Source organism: Arctopsyche grandis, chromosome 11, assembly GCF_051622035.1.
Source record: "Arctopsyche grandis isolate Sample6627 chromosome 11, ASM5162203v2, whole genome shotgun sequence".
Classification (NCBI taxonomy): domain Eukaryota; kingdom Metazoa; phylum Arthropoda; class Insecta; order Trichoptera; family Hydropsychidae; genus Arctopsyche; species Arctopsyche grandis.
This window is the reverse complement of record NC_135365.1, coordinates 9376549-9397191: the sequence shown is the minus strand read 5'-3', so window position 1 is coordinate 9397191 and position 20643 is coordinate 9376549. Positions and strand designations below refer to the sequence as shown.

General features: G+C 32.5%; 1 protein-coding gene across 2 annotated transcripts in view; it reads left to right on the top strand.

The window, feature by feature from the left end:
• Ndae1 (Na[+]-driven anion exchanger 1) overlaps window positions 1-20643 on the top strand; it is a 39647-nt gene that overhangs the window by 10793 nt on the left and 8211 nt on the right. Inside the window, exons 2-6 of one of the 2 annotated variants that reach the window (XM_077441688.1) lie at window positions 2309-2412; window positions 9022-9147; window positions 9526-9582; window positions 13572-14054; window positions 15881-16036. In XM_077441688.1, the coding sequence (XP_077297814.1) occupies window positions 2309-2412; window positions 9022-9147; window positions 9526-9582; window positions 13572-14054; window positions 15881-16036 (926 nt within the window). Of the gene's footprint in view, window positions 1-2308; window positions 2413-9021; window positions 9148-9525; window positions 9583-13571; window positions 14055-15880; window positions 16037-20643 lie in introns of those variants that run through there. The other variant, XM_077441689.1, reaches the window with a different exon arrangement.

The window sequence follows — 20643 nt, the reverse complement described above, 5'->3', positions numbered from 1 at the left end:
ATGCAGTCTTTTCATCTCACAACGACGTGCCATATTTACTTTATCTATGTACGTAGTAACAATAGATGAAGTTTTGTGATCATGCGAAAATTCGAACTCGAGATTTTGACTGATTCGAACTCAGAATCGATTACTGATCACGTTTTAATGATCTAGAAAAAATGTGTGTGTGTCTGTATGTGTGTCTGTGTGTGTGTCTGTGTGTGTGTCTGTGTGTGTGTCTGTGTGTGTGTCTGTGTGTGTGTCTGTGTACTTTGGGGATTTTTTCAACACCGTTAGTCCTATCGAACCAAAACTTAGTATCGGTTAATGAAATTCTTATAGACACTACGTAAATTTTTTTCAAATTTTTAAGTTGACCGGAAATGGTACCTCCCCTTATAGGTGTCCTCTTTTTTTTAAGTTTTTGAATTCGATTTTCTCCCAAACTACTAACTGAATCGGACTGAATTTTTTTTGCATGTACTAGAAATAATAATTTTTATAATTTTATATTTTTTAAATATTTTTATCTGAACCGGAAGTAGTACTTTTACTCTAGAGAATCGAGGTTTTTTATGTTTTTCTCAAAAGCCTTTTGATTATTCGAACTGAAATTTCATATCGATCAGTTAAGGCTCAATACCAAGTTATGTATAAAATTTGGTAAGCGTCCGTCGACCGGAAGTGGCAGTTTACTCTTGTTCGATTTTTCTTCCACTATTTTTTTCGACCCCTTAAACATGTGTGGTCTTCACGAAAAAATGCAAGTATAATTCTTGTATCAATGTGATTAAAATAAAAAAAAATCACTAATTTTAATAAACCGGAAGTGGGATTTTTTCCCTTCCGGAAGCATCCGGAAGGAAGGTCAAAATGTTGTCGCCTGGATCCTGACCACACCCCTGAACGTATTAAGCTGAAAATTTATATTTATATTATTTATGTACTAACTTAGATTTGGTAACGTTTTGGTCAGAATTCGTATACCGGAAGTAGTATTTTTTTTAAAAACAATATTTCATTATTTTTTCATTATTTTATTTTGACCTTTTAAATTATTTTAAGCGTCTTGATATTTATTGTGTATAATAAAGATAGTGATTTTAAGTAAAAATAAAAAATAAAATCATCAAATTTAATGAACCGGAAGTGGGATTTTCTCCTATTAGAAAGGTCAAAAATGTTGTCGCCTGGATCCTGTCCACACCCCTGAACGTATTAAGCTGAAAATTTATATTTGTGTTGTTTATGTACTAACTTAGATTTGGTAACGTTTTGGTCAGAATTCGTAAACCGGAAGTAGTATTTTTTTTAAAAACAATATTTCATTATTTTTTCATTAATTTATTTTGACCTTTTAAATTATTTTAAGCGTCTTGATATTTATTGTGTATAATAAAGATAGTGATTTTAAGTAAAAATAAAAAATAAAATCACCAAATTTAATGAACCGGAAGAGAGATTTTCTCGTCTTAGAAAGGTCAAAAATGTTGTCGCCTGGATCCTGACCAAACCCCTAAACGTATTAAGCTGAAAATTTATAATTGTATTCTTTATGTATTAACTTAGATTTGGTAACATTTTGGTCAGAATTCGCAAACCGGAAGTAGTATTTTTTTTTAAAACAATATTTCATTATTTTATTTTGACCTTTTAAATTATTTTAAGCGTCTTGATATTTATTGTGTATAATAAAGATAGTGATTTTAAGTAAAATTAAAAAATTAAATCACCAAATTTAATGAACCGGAAGTGGGATTTTCTCCTATTACAAAGGATAAAAATGTTGTCGCCTGGATCCTGTCCACACCCCTAAACGTATTGAGCTGAAAATTTATATTTGTATTCTTTATGTACTAACTTAGATTTGATAACGTTTTGGTCAGAATTTGTAAACCGGAAGTAGTATTTTTTTTTAAAACAATATTTCATTATTTTATTTTGACCTTTTATATTATTTTTATCCTCTTGATATTTAATGTGTATTATAATTATACTGATTTTAAATAATAAAAAAAATTTGAACAAAATCCGACAACCGGAAGTAGAACTTTTGTCTTGTGCAAGTATTTGCATATATTCGCGCTCAATTTGTATCGCTATCATAGTTATTAGTTCAATATTGAATTTTGTTTTGTAACCTTCTTATATTCCTCAAATACATAGATAAAGTCATGGGTTGGTCACACCCGAATTTTTTATAATATGAACGCGATGTGTGTATGCGGATATGTATGCATGCGACATACGCGTGGACACACTTCCAATCAGAGTCATAGAGGCTAATTGTTCGTCATCCAAAAGCTCATAATGATTAATTTTTCAGACTGCAGTCCATGGATCCTCCAAAGGTTGGTGACGATGAAGCCCCAAAGGATCCTGCAGCTCATCAGCCCCTTCACCAAGAATACACAGAGCAGGACTTCGAAGGTATGCTTGTCTTTCTTCCGATTTATATGCGCATGTGGCACGATTCCAAAACTTTGTAATCAATAATCTTACAAGGATTTACGTCGTGAATATTCATATTAGCCAGCAGCATAGCTCGGACGTTAAGCTTCTGCTTACTGTCAAGAAGGTGCCGGGTTCTATCCCTGAATGAAAATGAATTTTTCAGAGTATGCTGTTGGTCAGACCTGGATTTGTGACTCCAGGTTGATCGTTTCCTATCAGAGTTTGCCAATTTTCTCTGATTTCATTGTTGAAACGGTTCCCGGAAAAAAAAATTGGCTAAAAATCCTTCCTACCTACTATGTCACCACTATTTGAAATTTGATGGATGTACAATAAGAATTTATGTACAATTCATAGATGTCTCGTTAATTTGCGAGTTTTTTCAGTGTCGCGCAATTCAACGAATTATAATAAAAAATGCTGCATTTGTATTTGTAATTGGCCAGGAAGGCGCATTGGGATTTTCCTGTAAGGCCTTCCTGGTATATATGTAAAATAAAAAATAAAATATTGTATAAAAATATCCTAACCTATGCATTAGTTTGTGTACCATCAAATACATACTTACAGTTACATATATGTACATAGAACGAAAGGATGGGAAGTTTCGAATGGGATTTCTCAATCGGAATTAACTGTCCGATGGTTTAATCTCAAACCAATTTCGTCGGTATGATTGGATCGTTCGATTTGGTGATTACTCTTTCGTACATTCGAGGACTGTGGAAATAAAGTCTTTGACACATTCGAGCACCATAATTTAACCATGTTGACAGACCGTTAATTAAATCGCTGCTCGAAAAATGTATCGTATCTTATAAATATATGTGTGTGTATATAAAAATGCTCGGAATATAAAGGTGTTTAGGATTTCGCAAATTGAGTTATGTGCCAATTTGATCCTCTTCAATCAACCTATGAGGATATGTAATATAATAAACACGAAATATAAATGACGGTCTATTTTTCTTATATTCACAATATTCGCAAAACAAATAGTGATAGAATATGATTCGCGAATCAAACTGAACGAATGATGCTATTTGATTAATAAGGCTTCTAAAATCAATGCACAATGTAAGCTTTAGCATTATAAGGTCTCTAATACAAAATTTAGTATTTCGTAACTTTCGATTAAACTTAGTATAAGAATTTACACTCAATTGTATTTGTTCGCATTTTTCGTATATTTAACAAAATTTTCAATCTAATAACAAAAAAAAAATACATGTTTTTTATTTTAAATTTTTCTGCAGTCACTGGTTTAAATTATTTTGTAAGTAAATTAAAATTTTAATATACATTATTCGTCTACTTTACAGTTTTTATTTATCTCAAAAGCTTTAATTTTAGTAATTAAATTTAAAAAATGAAAAAAAGGAATAGCTTAAATATTTCATTCGATTCTCAAGAGGAGAGTCAATACAATGCAAATTTATTCCAATATAATCTTTTTGTTAATAAAAATATACCTAAAAAGATATATTATTATACAATCAGCATCCAATAAGGTCCGTTAATATCGTCTAGCACTGTATGGAAAAGACTACGGGCTAAAGCACACTGAGTGGTACGTGATACGTGTTTTTTTTAGATACTTTTAAACATGCTTAAATAAAAGGTGTCACCCCTTGCCCATAAACATGGTACACAGTACCAAAAATCACCCCCCAGAGTATTTTCAGTGATATTTTATCCTTGTATTTATCCTTGCTTGACAGTGATCGATAAAGGTGAATCCCATATTTGAATAAATGTAGGAGAAACTTGTTGGTTGCATATGGATATACATACACGTGCGACCTCCCAAATGTGTGCATTCTGTACGTGCAACTACACCCGAATTCACTGATTACGGTCACAGTGGGAAGCCAAGGACACATGACGTCCCATACCACTCAGTGTGTTTTCGCCCTACTTCTAGTCATACTATACAGCACCACCCGTTTTCGACACGTTCATACATGTCTTTAAACAAGTGCAAGGCAAAATCGGCCTACATATATACATTACAAGCGTGACGATACGGTGCAATATTGTTTGCGTCGTATTATCATAATATGACGTTTCCAAAATATTCAAATGCACATCACAACACTCGTTAGTACGGGTGCACTCGCCACTATGTTGTAACGTCATGCATGAATATTTCCACAATGGTTCTGCTTGATACGTTTCGGTGACATGTACTGCTGTGTAATATGAATAGATCGTGTCGGTTACTACTGTTTCGGAAACGCCACATACACATTACGAAACATATGAATGTGTCCCTATAGAATGTACTAAATAATATTTTACTGATATAAACGAATCTTTAATGGTTGTATATTTGACTAATAGAGAAATTTTATAAGTATTTTTTAAATACAAACTCAAAATTTCATTAATCTTTTTATACTGTCTAAAAATGAATTTTTGTTTATTTTTGATATATGTAATATTATAAGGCTTGCAAACTGTGGAAATTCAACCAATATTTACTTACAACTTTTGTGTTCTGGAATCGGTATACGTACATATGCAAAATACATCAACAATTTCTTAATCGATTTGCAAATTAGATTGATCATTATCATTCTAGGAATGCGATAGCAAAATCGTAAAACATACGCACGCAAATCATATGAATAAATTTGCCACATTGAAGCCTTCGCATTTTAACAATATAACAATAGTGTACGAATTTTATAATTATCAACTCAGGTTTTATAATTATCAAAGAGCACCCAAACAGGTGTGGATATCTTGAAACTGGTTAACAATCAATAATGAACTTGTTGAGAGTGACATAAACCCGTTTAAGCTTGACAAAGTGCCCCAAATCTGATTACGATAAGGAACAAATCGATCACAGATTACTATCGATCATTAATCGTCCATAAATTGTCATATCTTTTTATGCTGACAATAATTTATCGATAAAAATCAGACTTTTGAACGGTTTCGCAAGAATTTGTAATATCGTTCAAGCATATGTATAATATATGGTATGTGCATATATGGTATACCTAATTTGATATTCAGTGACACTGAAACGAGAATTTTCGTATGATCAAAGCGAAGCCTTTGTCTGTTTCTGGATAAGCTGGAATTTAATGTAATCTATTTATTTTGCACGAAAAATGCTTTCATATGGAAAAATGAGACATTTTATTTACGACGCTCGTTTCGAGCGTAAGATAATTGTATTTATTCGTTAAAATGATTAAAATCTAAATTAAATTGAATGTTTGACAGACATACAATATGACATAAATATTATTATATTATAAGTATAATGACTATTTCGCAATTAGTATATATACCCAAGTTAGAATTGAGCAAATTAAGAGGCAAACAGTCTGAATCGTACGGCACGCCATGCCTAGATAGACTCCAGCTGTGATGGGCAAATCATCATGTCATGTTTAAGGTCAATAGTTTTGTTTCAAGATCATCGTGTTGAGCTAGAGGGGAGTAGATTTTTGAAAAATTTGAATTGATTAGTTTGAAAACGTGGTCGACTTACGGAGCAGACACACAGAATTGTACGGCACGCCATGCCTCCAGCTGTAATGGGCGTATGATTGTTAAATCGTACGATCTTATTATTTCGACAAGTTTCTCTTACATTTCTTCAAATATGGGAATCACCGTTATCGATTATTGTCAAACCTATGTCAAACCACAGTAAATATATCATCGAAAACAAAAGGGGTTGAGTTTTGGCCTGGCATAGATCAGGTGTGCTAGCGTTTCATTTAATTTACAAGAATTACTAAAAAAAAACTCGTGCCGCGTAGCACTCTGTGTGCTCTTATAGTGTATTTATAATTTTTTGGGTAAAATCTATCAAATTTCATTGTGAATACATTATTTTAGATGATTGCTTAAGTTTATGGCCGTTTATCTTGTTAAAGTCTATGAAAATCGGGTATGAACTTATGCAAACGTCCAATATTACATCAATGACTCAAAGAAGGCTTGTAAAACTACCTGGGGCTGCTCAAGTAAAAATGTATTCTATAGTGGACACTATTCAATCGTTTTGACTCTTTTTCTACTGATTTTAAAATTATTCTACATATGTATTTACATACTTAAAATGAATTAAGAATTATTATTATTTTAAATAAATAAATACTTCAATTCTTTCAATTTTTTGCCTTCAATTCTTGGTTTTTATAAGTAAAGATCAAGCAGACAACTGCAAGTAATTATTATTTTGAATAAAAATACCAATAATTTTATTTTACTACCGCCATCTATGTATAAGACTAAAAACTGTATAAACTTCAGGCACTTTTCAGAAATTCAAATTTCAAACGCGTCTAAAACGATTTTTTTTCTCCATCGTAATGGCGGGGATACATTTACTTATATTAATGACCAAAATGAGCAATATGGCAAAGTATGAAAACGATTGGATAAGAGGAAATTTTTTTCCTGGATTGTAATCGTAAGTGAAGCTAAAAAGTGAAAAAAGCAGCACGAAAAATTCTATATGGGCACATTCATATGTTCCGTAATATATACGTGGTGTAGATACAACAGCTGTAACCAATACTATTCATATTATACAGCAATGTCACCCACCAAAACGCATCAAGCTAAACTTATTTTCCTTGTCCACTGTGGAAATATTCACGCATGACGTGACATCATAGTGGTAAGTGCACCCGTACTAACGAAAGTGCGTATGCGCATTCGAATAAGCAATATTGCGCCCAATCGTCGCGCTCTGTAATGTATATTTAAGCCGATTTTGCCTTTCACTCGTCCAAAACAATGTAAATACATACGTGCCGAAAACGGGCGGTGCTGTATAGTATGAACAGAACTAGTCTTTCCCGTGCAGTGCTGGATAATATTAAGGTACCGAATAAATTTGTCAAAACAGTCGTATTCACAAAATACGTCAGTTAATGGATTATCGCTCTAATCCAATGTCATACTTATACTTTGACCTTTGCAACCGGGTGACGCCAGATGTACATATGTACATACATATGTACTTGTTAGTGTTGAAATTCACACATCACATGATTTGAAATTCTAGAAAAGCCATAAACATAAAAATAAAACAAGCCCAAACGAGAACTTACGATAAACGCCAGTAGACGATTTATGGGCCCATTTTTATCGATGAAAAACCTCTAAATTGTCCAGACCTCGTTGATAATATCAATTTTATTGATGCAATAAGCTGCGGACGCGGTTTAAATTAATAACTGTCGCTTAAATATCAATCGCACGATCGAGTGAATAATATGATATTTTTGGAGCGTTTTACAACACGAACGTGTCTCATTAAATAATAGGACGTAGGAGTTTTTACAACTGTATTATTACACGTTTTATAACACTGTTGTAATTCGGATATATGTACATATAAGTACAGACACGAATGCAGTGCTGTCATCCAACAGGTTTTCCAAAGGTCTTTGGAAAGCCTTTGTTCAAAATATAAAATCTCCTGAAACCTGTTTGTTAGATGTCCTCGTAAATTAATCATAAATAAACTCTCGGCAATATATTTTTGAATTATTAAAAGTGTGTGTGTGTGTACAAACATTGCTTACATATTTACTCTTTTCGAAAAAAGTCCATCAATTTGTCTAATATATATACATATATGTTACAGTCGTGCATTAATTTTTCTATTGTTGTTTTACATTGTTTACTAGTGGTTTTATCCGGCTTCGCTCGGTATTTATAATATAAACCACTTAAACATGATTAATATAATAGTAAACATTTTATTAAATTTATTTGAATAGTTTCATTTTATATAAATTTATTTGAATATTCATTTGTTTTTAAATTGACGGTCACGAACAAACAAACATATATACTAAGTCTCTTTCGAAAATATATATATACCAGAATCCGGCGACTGCGTCCCCGGGGACTTCGGATCTTTTGAATCGAAAAAAAAAATTAATCGAATGTGTTGTCGACGAACCAACCAACCAAGGTTACATATATGCAAAGTCTCTTTCAAAATTATGTATTAGATATGTAGATAGGTTGGTAGTTTTTACCATTTTTTTCATATTAAACAATTAAATATAAAAATTAAATTACAGATATTTAAAAGGTATTCGAAAAAAAAAACGATCACAGAACCGACTTATGTTTTAATTATATTATTATATTTAATAACTATATTCCAACACCCATGCGATGATATTTCATCGGGTACAACACTAGTAATTTGTACATATAATCATGTAATATTTTTGACGTACATAGAACTATGTATAATATATTCGTAAAAATACACATTAATATTATATGTAGCCTTTAAAATTGCCATAAACATCTCGCTTGGTAATAATTATTAAATATAGCTTTAATAATTAATCGGCCCGTTTACTCACAGCCAGTCTGTAATATTGCGTCAAAGCTACGCAAATATTATACGAATTTTCATATTATGAAAGTCTCGTTAGTGAATTTAATACACGAAACCATTGTTGATTCCAATGTATCGATTTGGTGTAAAACTGCAACTGTAAAATTTTCATTTCCACGAAAATTTCAAAACTAGGGCACGTAGTTTTAGCTATGCTGAAATTATAAATGTACTATAATTTATAGGACATCGGGCTCATACTGTCTTCGTCGGAGTTCACCTGCCAGGTGAGAGAAGACACTCCCATAGACGGCACAAACACCACAATAAAGCAGACGGAGACAAAGACGATGGAGAACCAGATAGACCACGTATGATTATACTTTCTTATGACCCAATAGTTAGACGATAGTCCTTGTAGATTACATTCATAACATCATCTGAATGTTACGACATGTGTGTGAATTCTTAAAGGTCATGTTTCGGTTAAAATACACTGCCTCTGCTTAGTCCAGGTTTTCCATCAATGTCATGAATATTTTTTATGAATGTTTGAATGGTTGTATGTATGTAGTAGAGTAATCGAAAATTCGTCATTGATATGCGCATGTAATTCGATCGAAGCGTTGTCTAGATTTGTGACGCTGAAACAAACATTCGCCAAAGGTATTCATGACATGGAAATTGAAGAAGAACATTGTATTTCGTATAAGTATATGTATTACATGAAAATGAATGTGATTTTCAAGGTCCAGTGATAGTAACGAGACGTCGCCGTGTGAGCTTTTCCGAGGATGGAGAAATCTGTAAGATCTTTTGCAGAGTGAAATTTGTTTTTCAGCTTTTCTTTCAGTAGACAATTTTTATCGAGAATGTCTTTACATATATGTAATGTGTACTTATTATAATTCTTTCGGAAAATTTTTGCATGATTTCATCTACTTTTATGCTTTTTATTACTTCGATACATTAGTTTATGGAATTATATAATACATATTTTATAAATATGGGGGTATTTGCAAAGAACAATGTATATGTTTAGCACCAAGTGATCAGTGGGTTCGATCCGCCATACTGCTGGTTAGATTTGGGGGTATTTGTTTCTTATCAGAGTTTGCCAATTTTATCTGATCATATCCAAGTCTGACCAGCAGCATTACGGATAATATACTTGAATATAAATCGAGGTCAACTCAACGAGGGATCGAACCCGGCGATCTCTCAGTGTTAGGCAAAAGCCCAACCACCGAACCATGGTGCTGGCTATAATTAATGAGATAAGTGCTTGAATGGTATTCATAATACATATAGCCAGCAGCTATTTATCTTATAAGCTGTATCATATTTCAGGCCATCCATTTATTGATGTTGTACTAATCGATTAAAAGTGTGTGCGCTTTTAGTCTGTATTAAAAACACTTCCTTTAAATTATGTATGTAAGTGCGTTATTTAAATTTACTCGCGAAATCAATTTCAATTAAAATTGCATTATGAAAATAAATTGTCATTTGTTTATTTGTATGAAAATAATTTGAATTTCGAAAAGCTCTGTGTTCAATAGAATATGGCTGGCATTTCAGAAAGCGTTATGATAATAAAAGTGACAGCTAAAACAGGGCTGCTTCTAGATATGTCAGTTTAGAAATATTTAAAAAAAATTGGACACAATGGCTCATTTTTTATCACATTTGTTGCGTAATGGCAATATTTAGTAATAATAACGAGTGTGAGAGTATTTAATATTAATTTCAATGCTGCATTGAAAGATCATGAATAAGTTCATCATTTATCTTGATGGCTTGAGTTCGATTCACCATATGCTTTCATATGGGATTGGGGCTAATATTAAATATAATTTATCAGTATAATTCTTTACTTTATTTGATTTTTAGTAGAGTTCGTAGATTTCTATTACTTTTCAAATGAATTTAACAACGAAAATAGTTTTAAAAATACTCGCTTAGATATAATGTTTGCATTGCATGTTAATACATATGTATGTACGATATATTATTTTCGCTATAAAAAAAATCGCATGAAATAAATAATTAAAAATAATTATTTTGAAATAATTTGATTTAATTGTCAATTAACAGCAACAGTTAATTGTCTTGCAATAATAAATAAGAAAAAAGCCCAAAAATTTATTTACCGTTCTTTTAAACATTCATAACACATTTTATACATATATACTATTTTTAACTTGTTGTAAACACAGAGACTCTTTACAAGTTTATTAGGGCAAAGGGATTATTGCGCAAATTGCGATCGCGCGCACGACAATCTTTGCCACAAAAATCACGAACATTGAATATCTGGCACTCGAGTTCTCGTTAGTACAATATTTCGCGTTTGATGGAGTTTTTGTGTGCCAGATGTTCCGTGATGAAGATTTTAGTAACGTGCGCGAGATCGAATTTTGCGGAATAATCACCAAACCGTTTATGTATGGTTGTTAGTGAAGTAATTTATTAGTAATATCTAAGACACAACATACATATACATATACATTTGTATGTACATATATTATATTTTTCAATTTGAAAACACTTTTAAATTGTTTTATTATGAAAACACTTTTAAAATAAATTGTTTTATTATGAAAAAAAAATTACTTGTCTTATAATGAAATAATAATTGTAACATTGAGTAAAATATTACTTTTTTTATAATGAGAAAACTGATACCTTAATTTATGGACATACATATGTATGTATATAAATCATTTTTTTATAATAAAATACAATTTCACAAAACATATCTTTTATACATTTTCATTGTGTGCAAGTCAATTCTTACATTGCTGATAAATCCAATAATAGAAAACGTTCTTGTTAGCTAAATACACACTTACATACATATGTCAGTCTTTTGAATAGGTGACAGTCCTTTATTGTGCTGTCACTTTCATATAGGCATACAACAAAGCGTTTTTATACATATAAAGTGTATCTTTATCCATAAAAATTGCTGCATGATTTAAATAATATTTATATATGTATGTATGTGTATTTGTTAAATTTTTACATTTGAAAATTTTACATGCATGTTTTTTTCTATTGATTGATCTATAATGTAAAATATACATATGTAATCGATTTTAGAAAATATTTTAAACATATTTTAAGGCTTCCCGAAATAGATATCTTGATGTATCAGGTCAGGTAAATTGGGTCACGGACTGAAAACATCTCAGCTGGCAATTCAAGAAAGTGGTACATCACCCCACTATAATGAGCACCGCCATTATATATTTTATGTAGCTACATATAAAAGTTATAAAGGTCACACAACCCCTTCTCGTCAATCCTACTTAACTTTGTGCCTACTAAATATGTACATGTGTATACTATACGATGTAGTTCCAGTGAAATTTTCAAATTATCCATTTGTTCTAATGGGAAAAGTTCAAGCTTTTCGTACCTCATTTCACATGTACATGTTCACCTCGTTTCATACTGATAAATCTCGAACTTTTTATATTATACAAATGTAATTGTTGTTTTTGTGAAGGGATGTTTTCCCTGAATAAGAGCGATTGAGCTTAAAACCCAATACGATTTAATAATTGCAACCATGTTACCATTTATATGATACTGAAATTTGTCCAATTATACCCCATTTCAGTAAACTTAGAGGTAAGTAAACTCTATACTTCGGTTCCTATCAGTCAAAACATGTTAGCTCACCAATAGTAATAGCATTTTTTTCTTCCTACTGACAAGTTAACTAAAATAAGGTATAGTAATGGCGAAAACACATAGAGATGAACGGCACGGCACTTGTTCTTGGTTTCCATTGTTAACCACTTCATCGCCATAAGCGCACCGGTGCGCGCTCCTTCGTATTTAAGGCTATAATTCGAAATCAATTTTGGTTTCTTCACAGTGACATCTAAAATTATCCTGTGATACTGATGAAATTGAAAAAAGTCAATATTTTTCTTTATCTTGTGATATATTCAAGGGGTAGTATCAAGGGTTGGCACTAAACACATAATAAAATAATCAAATCGGTTTCTACAAACGCGTGGTGATTAAGTGGTTAATTCATACATATTTCTTACATTCCTCCAAACATAGGATTAGTTATTTTCAATCACTAACAAGCTTATATCAATACAAGGCCAAATTACACCGAAAACACTCCAGGGGGTGATTTTTGGGATTGCGTGCCTCAGGGATGGCTAGGCATGCTTGGTTTCTTTTTGCATGCTAAAGAGTATCTAAAACAAAAACAAGTGCCACGTGCCTCTCTGTGTGATTTCACCCTAAGGTCTTCAAATACGTTTAGAATTAAAGAATGTATCATTTTTTTGATACTTTTCAGTCTCTAATTCAATATTTGATAATTTCAAGATTAAAATACGTACACATTAAAATGAGTCTGAACAATTTTTAAGTTATAATTAATTCGTAAAAAAAACTTTTGAATCAAATTCAAAAGACATTTTTAGATATTTATCATATTATATACCTATGTATTTATGTAGAAACAATATTCAAGTATAAACTGTCAAATTTCTTAGAGGCCTTCGCGATAATGTCAGTTCATATTTATTGGCAATTCTAATACTATGATGAAAACAGATTGTGAATCATCAGCTGATGCTTAAGACATGCATGCTCAATCTGTAATAATTTATCTTGTCGCTGAATTGACAATTCTAGGAGCAGGCCCACCTTATCTACCACTGTTACCATCGAAATGGCATCATATATGTAGCTCCATGAATTAATTTACCCACAATTGTTTATATTACGAAAGTTAAACATCATTTATTTGATTTTGCAGTTACACCCCCATCCCAACGCGTCCAGTTCATCCTGGGCGAGGAGATCGACGATGGTACTCACGAGTCTCATCCGTTGTTCTCCGAGATGGGTGAGCTGGTCAGGGACGGTGACGAGCTAGAGTGGAAGGAGACCGCTCGTTGGGTAAAATTTGAAGAGAATGTGGAAGAGGGTGGCAACCGTTGGTCAAAACCCCACGTAGCCACCCTCTCCTTGCACTCCCTGTTCGAATTGAGGAGTCTACTGCTGAATGGTACTGTAATGCTGGACATGGAAGCCAGCTCGATGGAGCAGGTGGCCGATCTGGTGCTGGACAACATGATCAATGCAAACGCGCTCACGTACGACAAAAGGGAATTGGTGAGGGACGCTCTGCTCCGGAGACATCGTCATCAGCACGAGAGACGCAAAGACAACAACATGTCTCGGCTGCCCATCATCAGGTCGTTGGCTGACATTGGACGGAATCATTCAGCCTGCAAAAGTAAGCTCACTCACATCAATGTTAAATAGATGCTGATTTTAACGAGAAGAGATCGTTTAGACAAGAAGTACGATTATAGTAGACGACATGAGTGAAAGGTTTGAAATTTTGTATTTTAAGCAGGACTTGTAGTCAGATGATTGGATGAGAAATGCACAATAGATATATAATACATAAGTATGTGTTGCAGAAATTTAAGAGTGTATTTTAAATGTTGTTATCCAGATTGGAAGCAAATGGAGGAAACCGCTGTCTTAAAGTGAATGATGCATTTCTAATAGTAATACAGGTTTATCGAAAACGATTTTGCCGAATTTTTTCATATCCCCTAATTCTGGCTTAAAAATCACAATGGAACGGGTCTCAAGATTAAGAAAATTTATTTGGGGGGGTTAAATTATCTTTGAAACTGGTGATGTCACTGCAGAATTGCACCCTGCTCACACGCCTACAGTTAGCAGAATGCAACTTATCTAGGATTCAAAATGAAATCCAATAGAATAGAAGAGCCCTGTCATATGTGTATAGTATATTAGGAGACGAAAATAAAATGAAAAGACTGTGTGGTTTATATACGACTGTTTATTATGACGGGCGGGAAGGAAGTTAAGTGAGATGCACCAATATGGTCGAATTGGTCCCAACTCGCCAGATGCCAACCCTGACTCGACCATGTCGTAGGTCCCCCACAATATTGACATAGTTTATACAAGTTTCTCACAGAGAAATGTTACATTTCTCTCGTTTCTCAGTGTCAATGATAAGAGTTTAATGCGAACAAATAAAATAATTGTATATTTAAGTACGTACGTACAATATGTTTCACACGCACGCACAGTAAATTTGAAGGGAAAAATATAATTGCACCATAATTTCGAAGAAAATTGTAATTTTAGCTGATGACCATAATAAACAGTTGAAACTTATTACATACATGGGGACATTTATGTTCGAGTACGTACAAAGTGCGTGTTTCTACGTATATTACTTACCTAAAAAAATATTTACAAAGAAATAAACGACTATTCAATTCCGTATTATTACATACATATTATATTTTCATTAACTTTTGTCAGTATTTTTTTTTTATTATTTATTATTTTATTAAATCAATTATTTTCAATTCGTAAGTTCCCACAGAATTATGTATGTTGTTGTTCGCGAAGATGACATAATTTAATTGATGTTAAAATCCGATACTTACAACTAGAGAGCTGATAGTCATTACTCATTAAGGCATTATGGTTTTTTGCCGGTATAGCTATTGTTAACTTCTTAAAAGACCTTTCCATTATTTCTCTCTTGCTTTCAGCATTGTTGGAACGTGTATTATTATTTGGGATTGCCCTAATACTATTCGTAATTTACTTATAGCTTCCTCAAGGCTAATCAAGAAGGGGAAATGAAAAGTATGAAGTATGTAATCAAGAAGGAATTGTTTAAAAAGCAAAAACAGTTTTAAAATATAACATTTGGATAAAATTGACATTTGTGAAAAAGAAAACATTTGATGATGTATGGATGTAAAACTTGTATGTTGATTGTAGGAATACAGATATAAGATTAGTTAAAAATGAAAACGAACTACATAATTGAGAGTAATAAAGCGTTCGAATGGTATCCAAGACAGTGTACGTATGTACATAGAAGAAAGCAAAGAAGGCATAGAAGAAGTAGAACAAACGAAATATGCATAAAGCAATACTACTTATAACATTATTATGATCCATAATTATAAACAGACTGAGAAAAAAAACTAATCGGGTAAGTGTGGGTGGTAGGGATGTTGAAGCATTGACTGAATTCGAACTGCGACGTGGTTTCAGATTGCACAGGCTGTATTTCTGGTATATTTGGCTCAGAATTACAGGACTCGAGAGACAAGAAAGAAACGTCGACAAAAAAAGAGAGAAAAGAACCCTCGACCCACACGGCGTTGCTGAGCGGTGGAGAAAGACGAGGCTCATATTTGGCAGTACCAGGTCAGGTACCGTGATGGTGATGGTGGTGGTGGTGGTTGGTCATCTCAAACGGCTTGTGCTACCTGGGTGTCTCGTTCCAAGATTTCGGTATTTGTCGGTGTTTCCAAAACCATTTAGCTCACAGCTCAAGACCCAACGCTTGGGTCTGCACCGCCATCTTACATACTTCATCCTCCGGTGTGCTTCAGTTTTGTACTCCACACTGACCCATCTGCGTCAGTTTATATATCATACTTTTGCAGCTTCATCGTGTCTTTCGGCTTGTCTTCCTCTCCAAATTTGTCATATCAGACTATGTACTTATTATATACTTGTTAAGGGTTGCCATATCAACTGATTTTGCAAATATTTTTATTCCATTTTAACTTTTTTTCAGTATATAAGGTCACTTAAGGTAGCCATTTACGTAGATACTTGTCTGGAAACAAGTCCTTGTATGCCACCGGCTCATAGGTGAGACGCGTAATTTTATCCTCTGAAATGTAATGTATGGACGAACTTGGTTACAAAAAGTTTTTCGGGATTCTTTTAACAAAAATACAATACACATATATTATCAAGGTTACCTAGATAAATCGTCCATAAATTCTAATGCGTCAATATACATATCTCCCAAATGTATGCAAGGTCAAAGCAAACCTCTGGGAGCCTTGAATTATGTGAGTCAAATCATTTTCTTGCATGTTCAACTAATTTACTAATTGCTGGCTTTCAGGTACAGATCAAATATTTCATGAGCGGCAGTTTACTCGTTAGTAACGTATCTACTGTAACGGTTTATCATATAACTTGTCTGCTAACAGATGAAACTTTTTGTTCATAACATAATACAATGGGTCAATTGATGCTTAATAAACTACGACAAAACCATGCCTTGTTCAACAAAAGATTATCAGAAACGAAATTTTTGTATCTCTATCTAAGACAAATGAGATCCTATGAAAGATTTGTCTGCCGACAAGTCTCTGCATAATTGCCTACCTGAAGAATGTGCCGCAGTTGAAAGTTTCATCACATTTAAATAACGAAAATAAACGGTAGCTTTAAATGTATATAAATAAGTACATAAAACTTGTAAAATAAGCTCAATGATTAAATATATGTATGTATAATGAAACATTTTCATTCGTAGCTAAAGTCGCCAGTAGTAGGTTAATGTGAGAACTAATTTTAGCATTTTTGCACATGATTAGTTCTTAAATAGGTATATACTTTATAGTTGTCCTTACATACATATAATATTGTAAATATGTTCCACTTAGATTGTAATTTAAAAAGCATATGTCACATATAAAAAATATAAATAAATACATACTCATATTATAATTCCTGTCGAGTTTCAAAATCGCAAGTGCAATAAGAAGCATTTAATTTCAAAAGCAGATGAGTATACTTTGCATTTTTCTCTTATGTATTTTTAGCGTATTTCCCGTTGACAATCAACGGATGAAATTGTTATCAATACCGTTTGTAGAAATCGACAATACTATAGCATTGTGCTATCAGATTACCATTTTACATTGAATATGTGTGAGAAAAAAACATTTTATTAACCCTTTGAATGCTGACCAACAAGTCCATGGAACTGAAAAACGCCGATAGGCGTTGTATTTTGAGCATGTACAAAGTAAACAAGATTACTACCCGCTAAGCCGTTCCAGGTAGCATTGGAAAACAATGCATTGAACATGGGTCGTATAATCCGTGTCATTCGTTTGTCTAAGTTTATAAAGATTCGTTTACACCGGAAATTCTGAATTTACAACCATAGCAGAATTACCCGATGGAAATCACTAACTGCTGAGTACTTTAGATTGTGGCTTGGCATTTAGATTGTGAGCATTACATTTTAACAACTATGAAGCAGATGGAACTAGTTTTGGAAAAATACATTCATCAATAGATTTCATTTTTTACTTACCTCTTCTTACCTTGCCTTACGATTACAATTCAGTAAAAATTTTGATTCTTATCCGATCGTTTTCATACATACTTTGCCATTTTGCTCGGTTTGGTCATCTATATAAGTGGAAGTGTCATCCGCCATTATTACTTTATATTGTTGCAAGATCTAAACACACCTTTACAAAACTCGAAATCCTCGGCAGTAGTTATCTAGGGTTTGTTTGGATTAGCAACAATTTTTATACCTGCTTTCTATTGGATTTCTAAATAATTCTAGTGGGAAATGTTGGCGAAATTTTCAGCGTGGCGGGCTCTCAACAGAAAAGACTTCAGCATTCAAAGGGTTAATCAAAATCAGAAAATTGCAACTATCGGTCTTTGGAATTAGACGCTTCGAGTGTGTGTGTGTGTGTGTACCTAAATATAGAAAAGATACAATGTATTTACGCAAGAATATGAGAGATTATTGACTATGGTATGTGTTTGTTACTGACCAACAGCCGATTTGAGTCCGCAAGTGGTTGGCTTCACCACGTGGCTGACCATGTGCCCTTCGCAAAAAGGTTCGGACACGTCCAACAAAGAATCTCAATACCCTTCACGTGCTCCCGCTGATTCACCTATAAATGTATTATATACTTGTCTGTCTGAAGCACTTTTCACTTTATATTATCTTCTTTTTTTCAGTCTATCTCTTAATTTTGTGACAAGTTGAAATATTATATGTTCTTGCCTCTCTGAACTTCTCAGCCAAGTCCGATTACGTTGAATTTATATACATTATATTATACAAATGCGCAAAAAATCAGAACTGACGTATAAATTTACATATTTTTAAAATGCCCTTCTGTGCAAATAGTGATGGTTCAAATCGCATCAAAGCAGGGTTGCCACACAAAAAAATTCTAACTCGCATCCGCTTGGAGTTTAATAATTTAAAAATAAAATAATGATTGAAATTATTATCCAGGGAAAAATATAGGTGCTTAATAAATCATTTGCATTATTTTTATTTATATTTTTACCATGGTGCCATTACAGGTTGCCCCAAAGTGACAGCTATGGCCAAACTTGTACTATATTTGTTTAAATGTAAGTTAAATTGTGTTCAATAGTAGTGACAAATATACGGTAGGTGGCCAATTTGTTGAGGAACCATTTCAACACTGAAATTAAATTAAATCTGACCATCAGTACCACAGAAATATGTACTTTGAATCATACAGCGTACGATTCATTTCATTCGAGGTCAAACCAGGTCTCAAACTTGAGACCTCTCAGTCGTTAGCAATGTACGCTAACCACTGGGCTCAAGGTTTAACTACAAAAATTTGACCCACATGCAAATTTTATCAAAATGTTACCCTTTTTTTCAATGAAACAAATTTTCAAATTTTATATGTCCAAATTCTGCAATTGCATCTTTTAAAGACATTTCTTGAACTCATTCATGTTAATATTACAAGTTTACCAAGTCTGAATTTGATATATGTACATATATACTTTTGACTGTGTTCAGTTAGTTTAAATGGATTTTTCTATATATATTAAACGATTTGGTTGTTATTCCGCACAAGGCGATCTCGCACACATTACTAAAATCTCAATCACAAAACATCTGGTACCCAAAAATTTCATCCATCGAGATTTACCACTCAAACAATCATACTGACGAGAACTTGAGTGCCAGATATTTCGCAGTGTGCGAAATAGTCTGATTACCTTTCCATTAATATTTGAAAATCCTTCCGAGAGCCTTCCCGACCCCAAGGGCTCACATGTACCGCATACCCTGCGTCATAGTAGTTACGCCACTGACTGAGCTACATACATATACATATGTACATATATTGATTTTTTTTTAAATGCTCCGCCAGTAAATTTTTCTCCAAATTGAAGGTCAATTTATATATTTACGTTTTTTTATTTTTCTTAATAACCAAAAATGTTTTTTTACAATTAAAATGCACTGCAAGCAAAATTTTTTTCAAAAACAATACATCATTTTTAAATGTTTTATTTTTACTTCTATTCAATAAATTATAATTTATTATATACGTACAAAATGGGCCTCAAACTATTTTTTTTAACATTTTAGCTTTTTCAACGTTTTAAATAAGAGACGCGTGGCAACCTTACTTAAGTAAACATTATTCTTAACTTCATACCTTTCTGAAGCTTAATTACAAGATATTTTAATGAGCATTGAAGACTTTTATGTTTTCATACTAATTTCCATATTAATCTCTTACAATTTACATATAAACGATCTAAATTCCATCTCTATGATAAAAAAAAGTGCTGTAAATGTGTCAATTGATTTAACAAATAAATAATATTTAATAACAGGATAAATTTCAACGCAATATGACAATGGCATAAATGTGATGTCAAAATTATTATATTATACATATATATTAACACTCTTCTTATGGCATATTGTAACGTTTGCTTTACTTGTTGTCAAAATATTTTATTCTTCTTTTTGAAACAAAATATTAAATTTGAACTATGTACGTTTGTATTTTAAAAATTCAATATAAAACTGAATATGAATACGCATTTCTATACAAATACCTACAATATAATAGACATTTCTGATTTATGTACTTGGAATAAATATCAAATTTTGTTTTTAGTCTTTTCAATAAGCATTGTATTATCATATTAGACCAGTCAAAGTACATATTCTATTATAATTA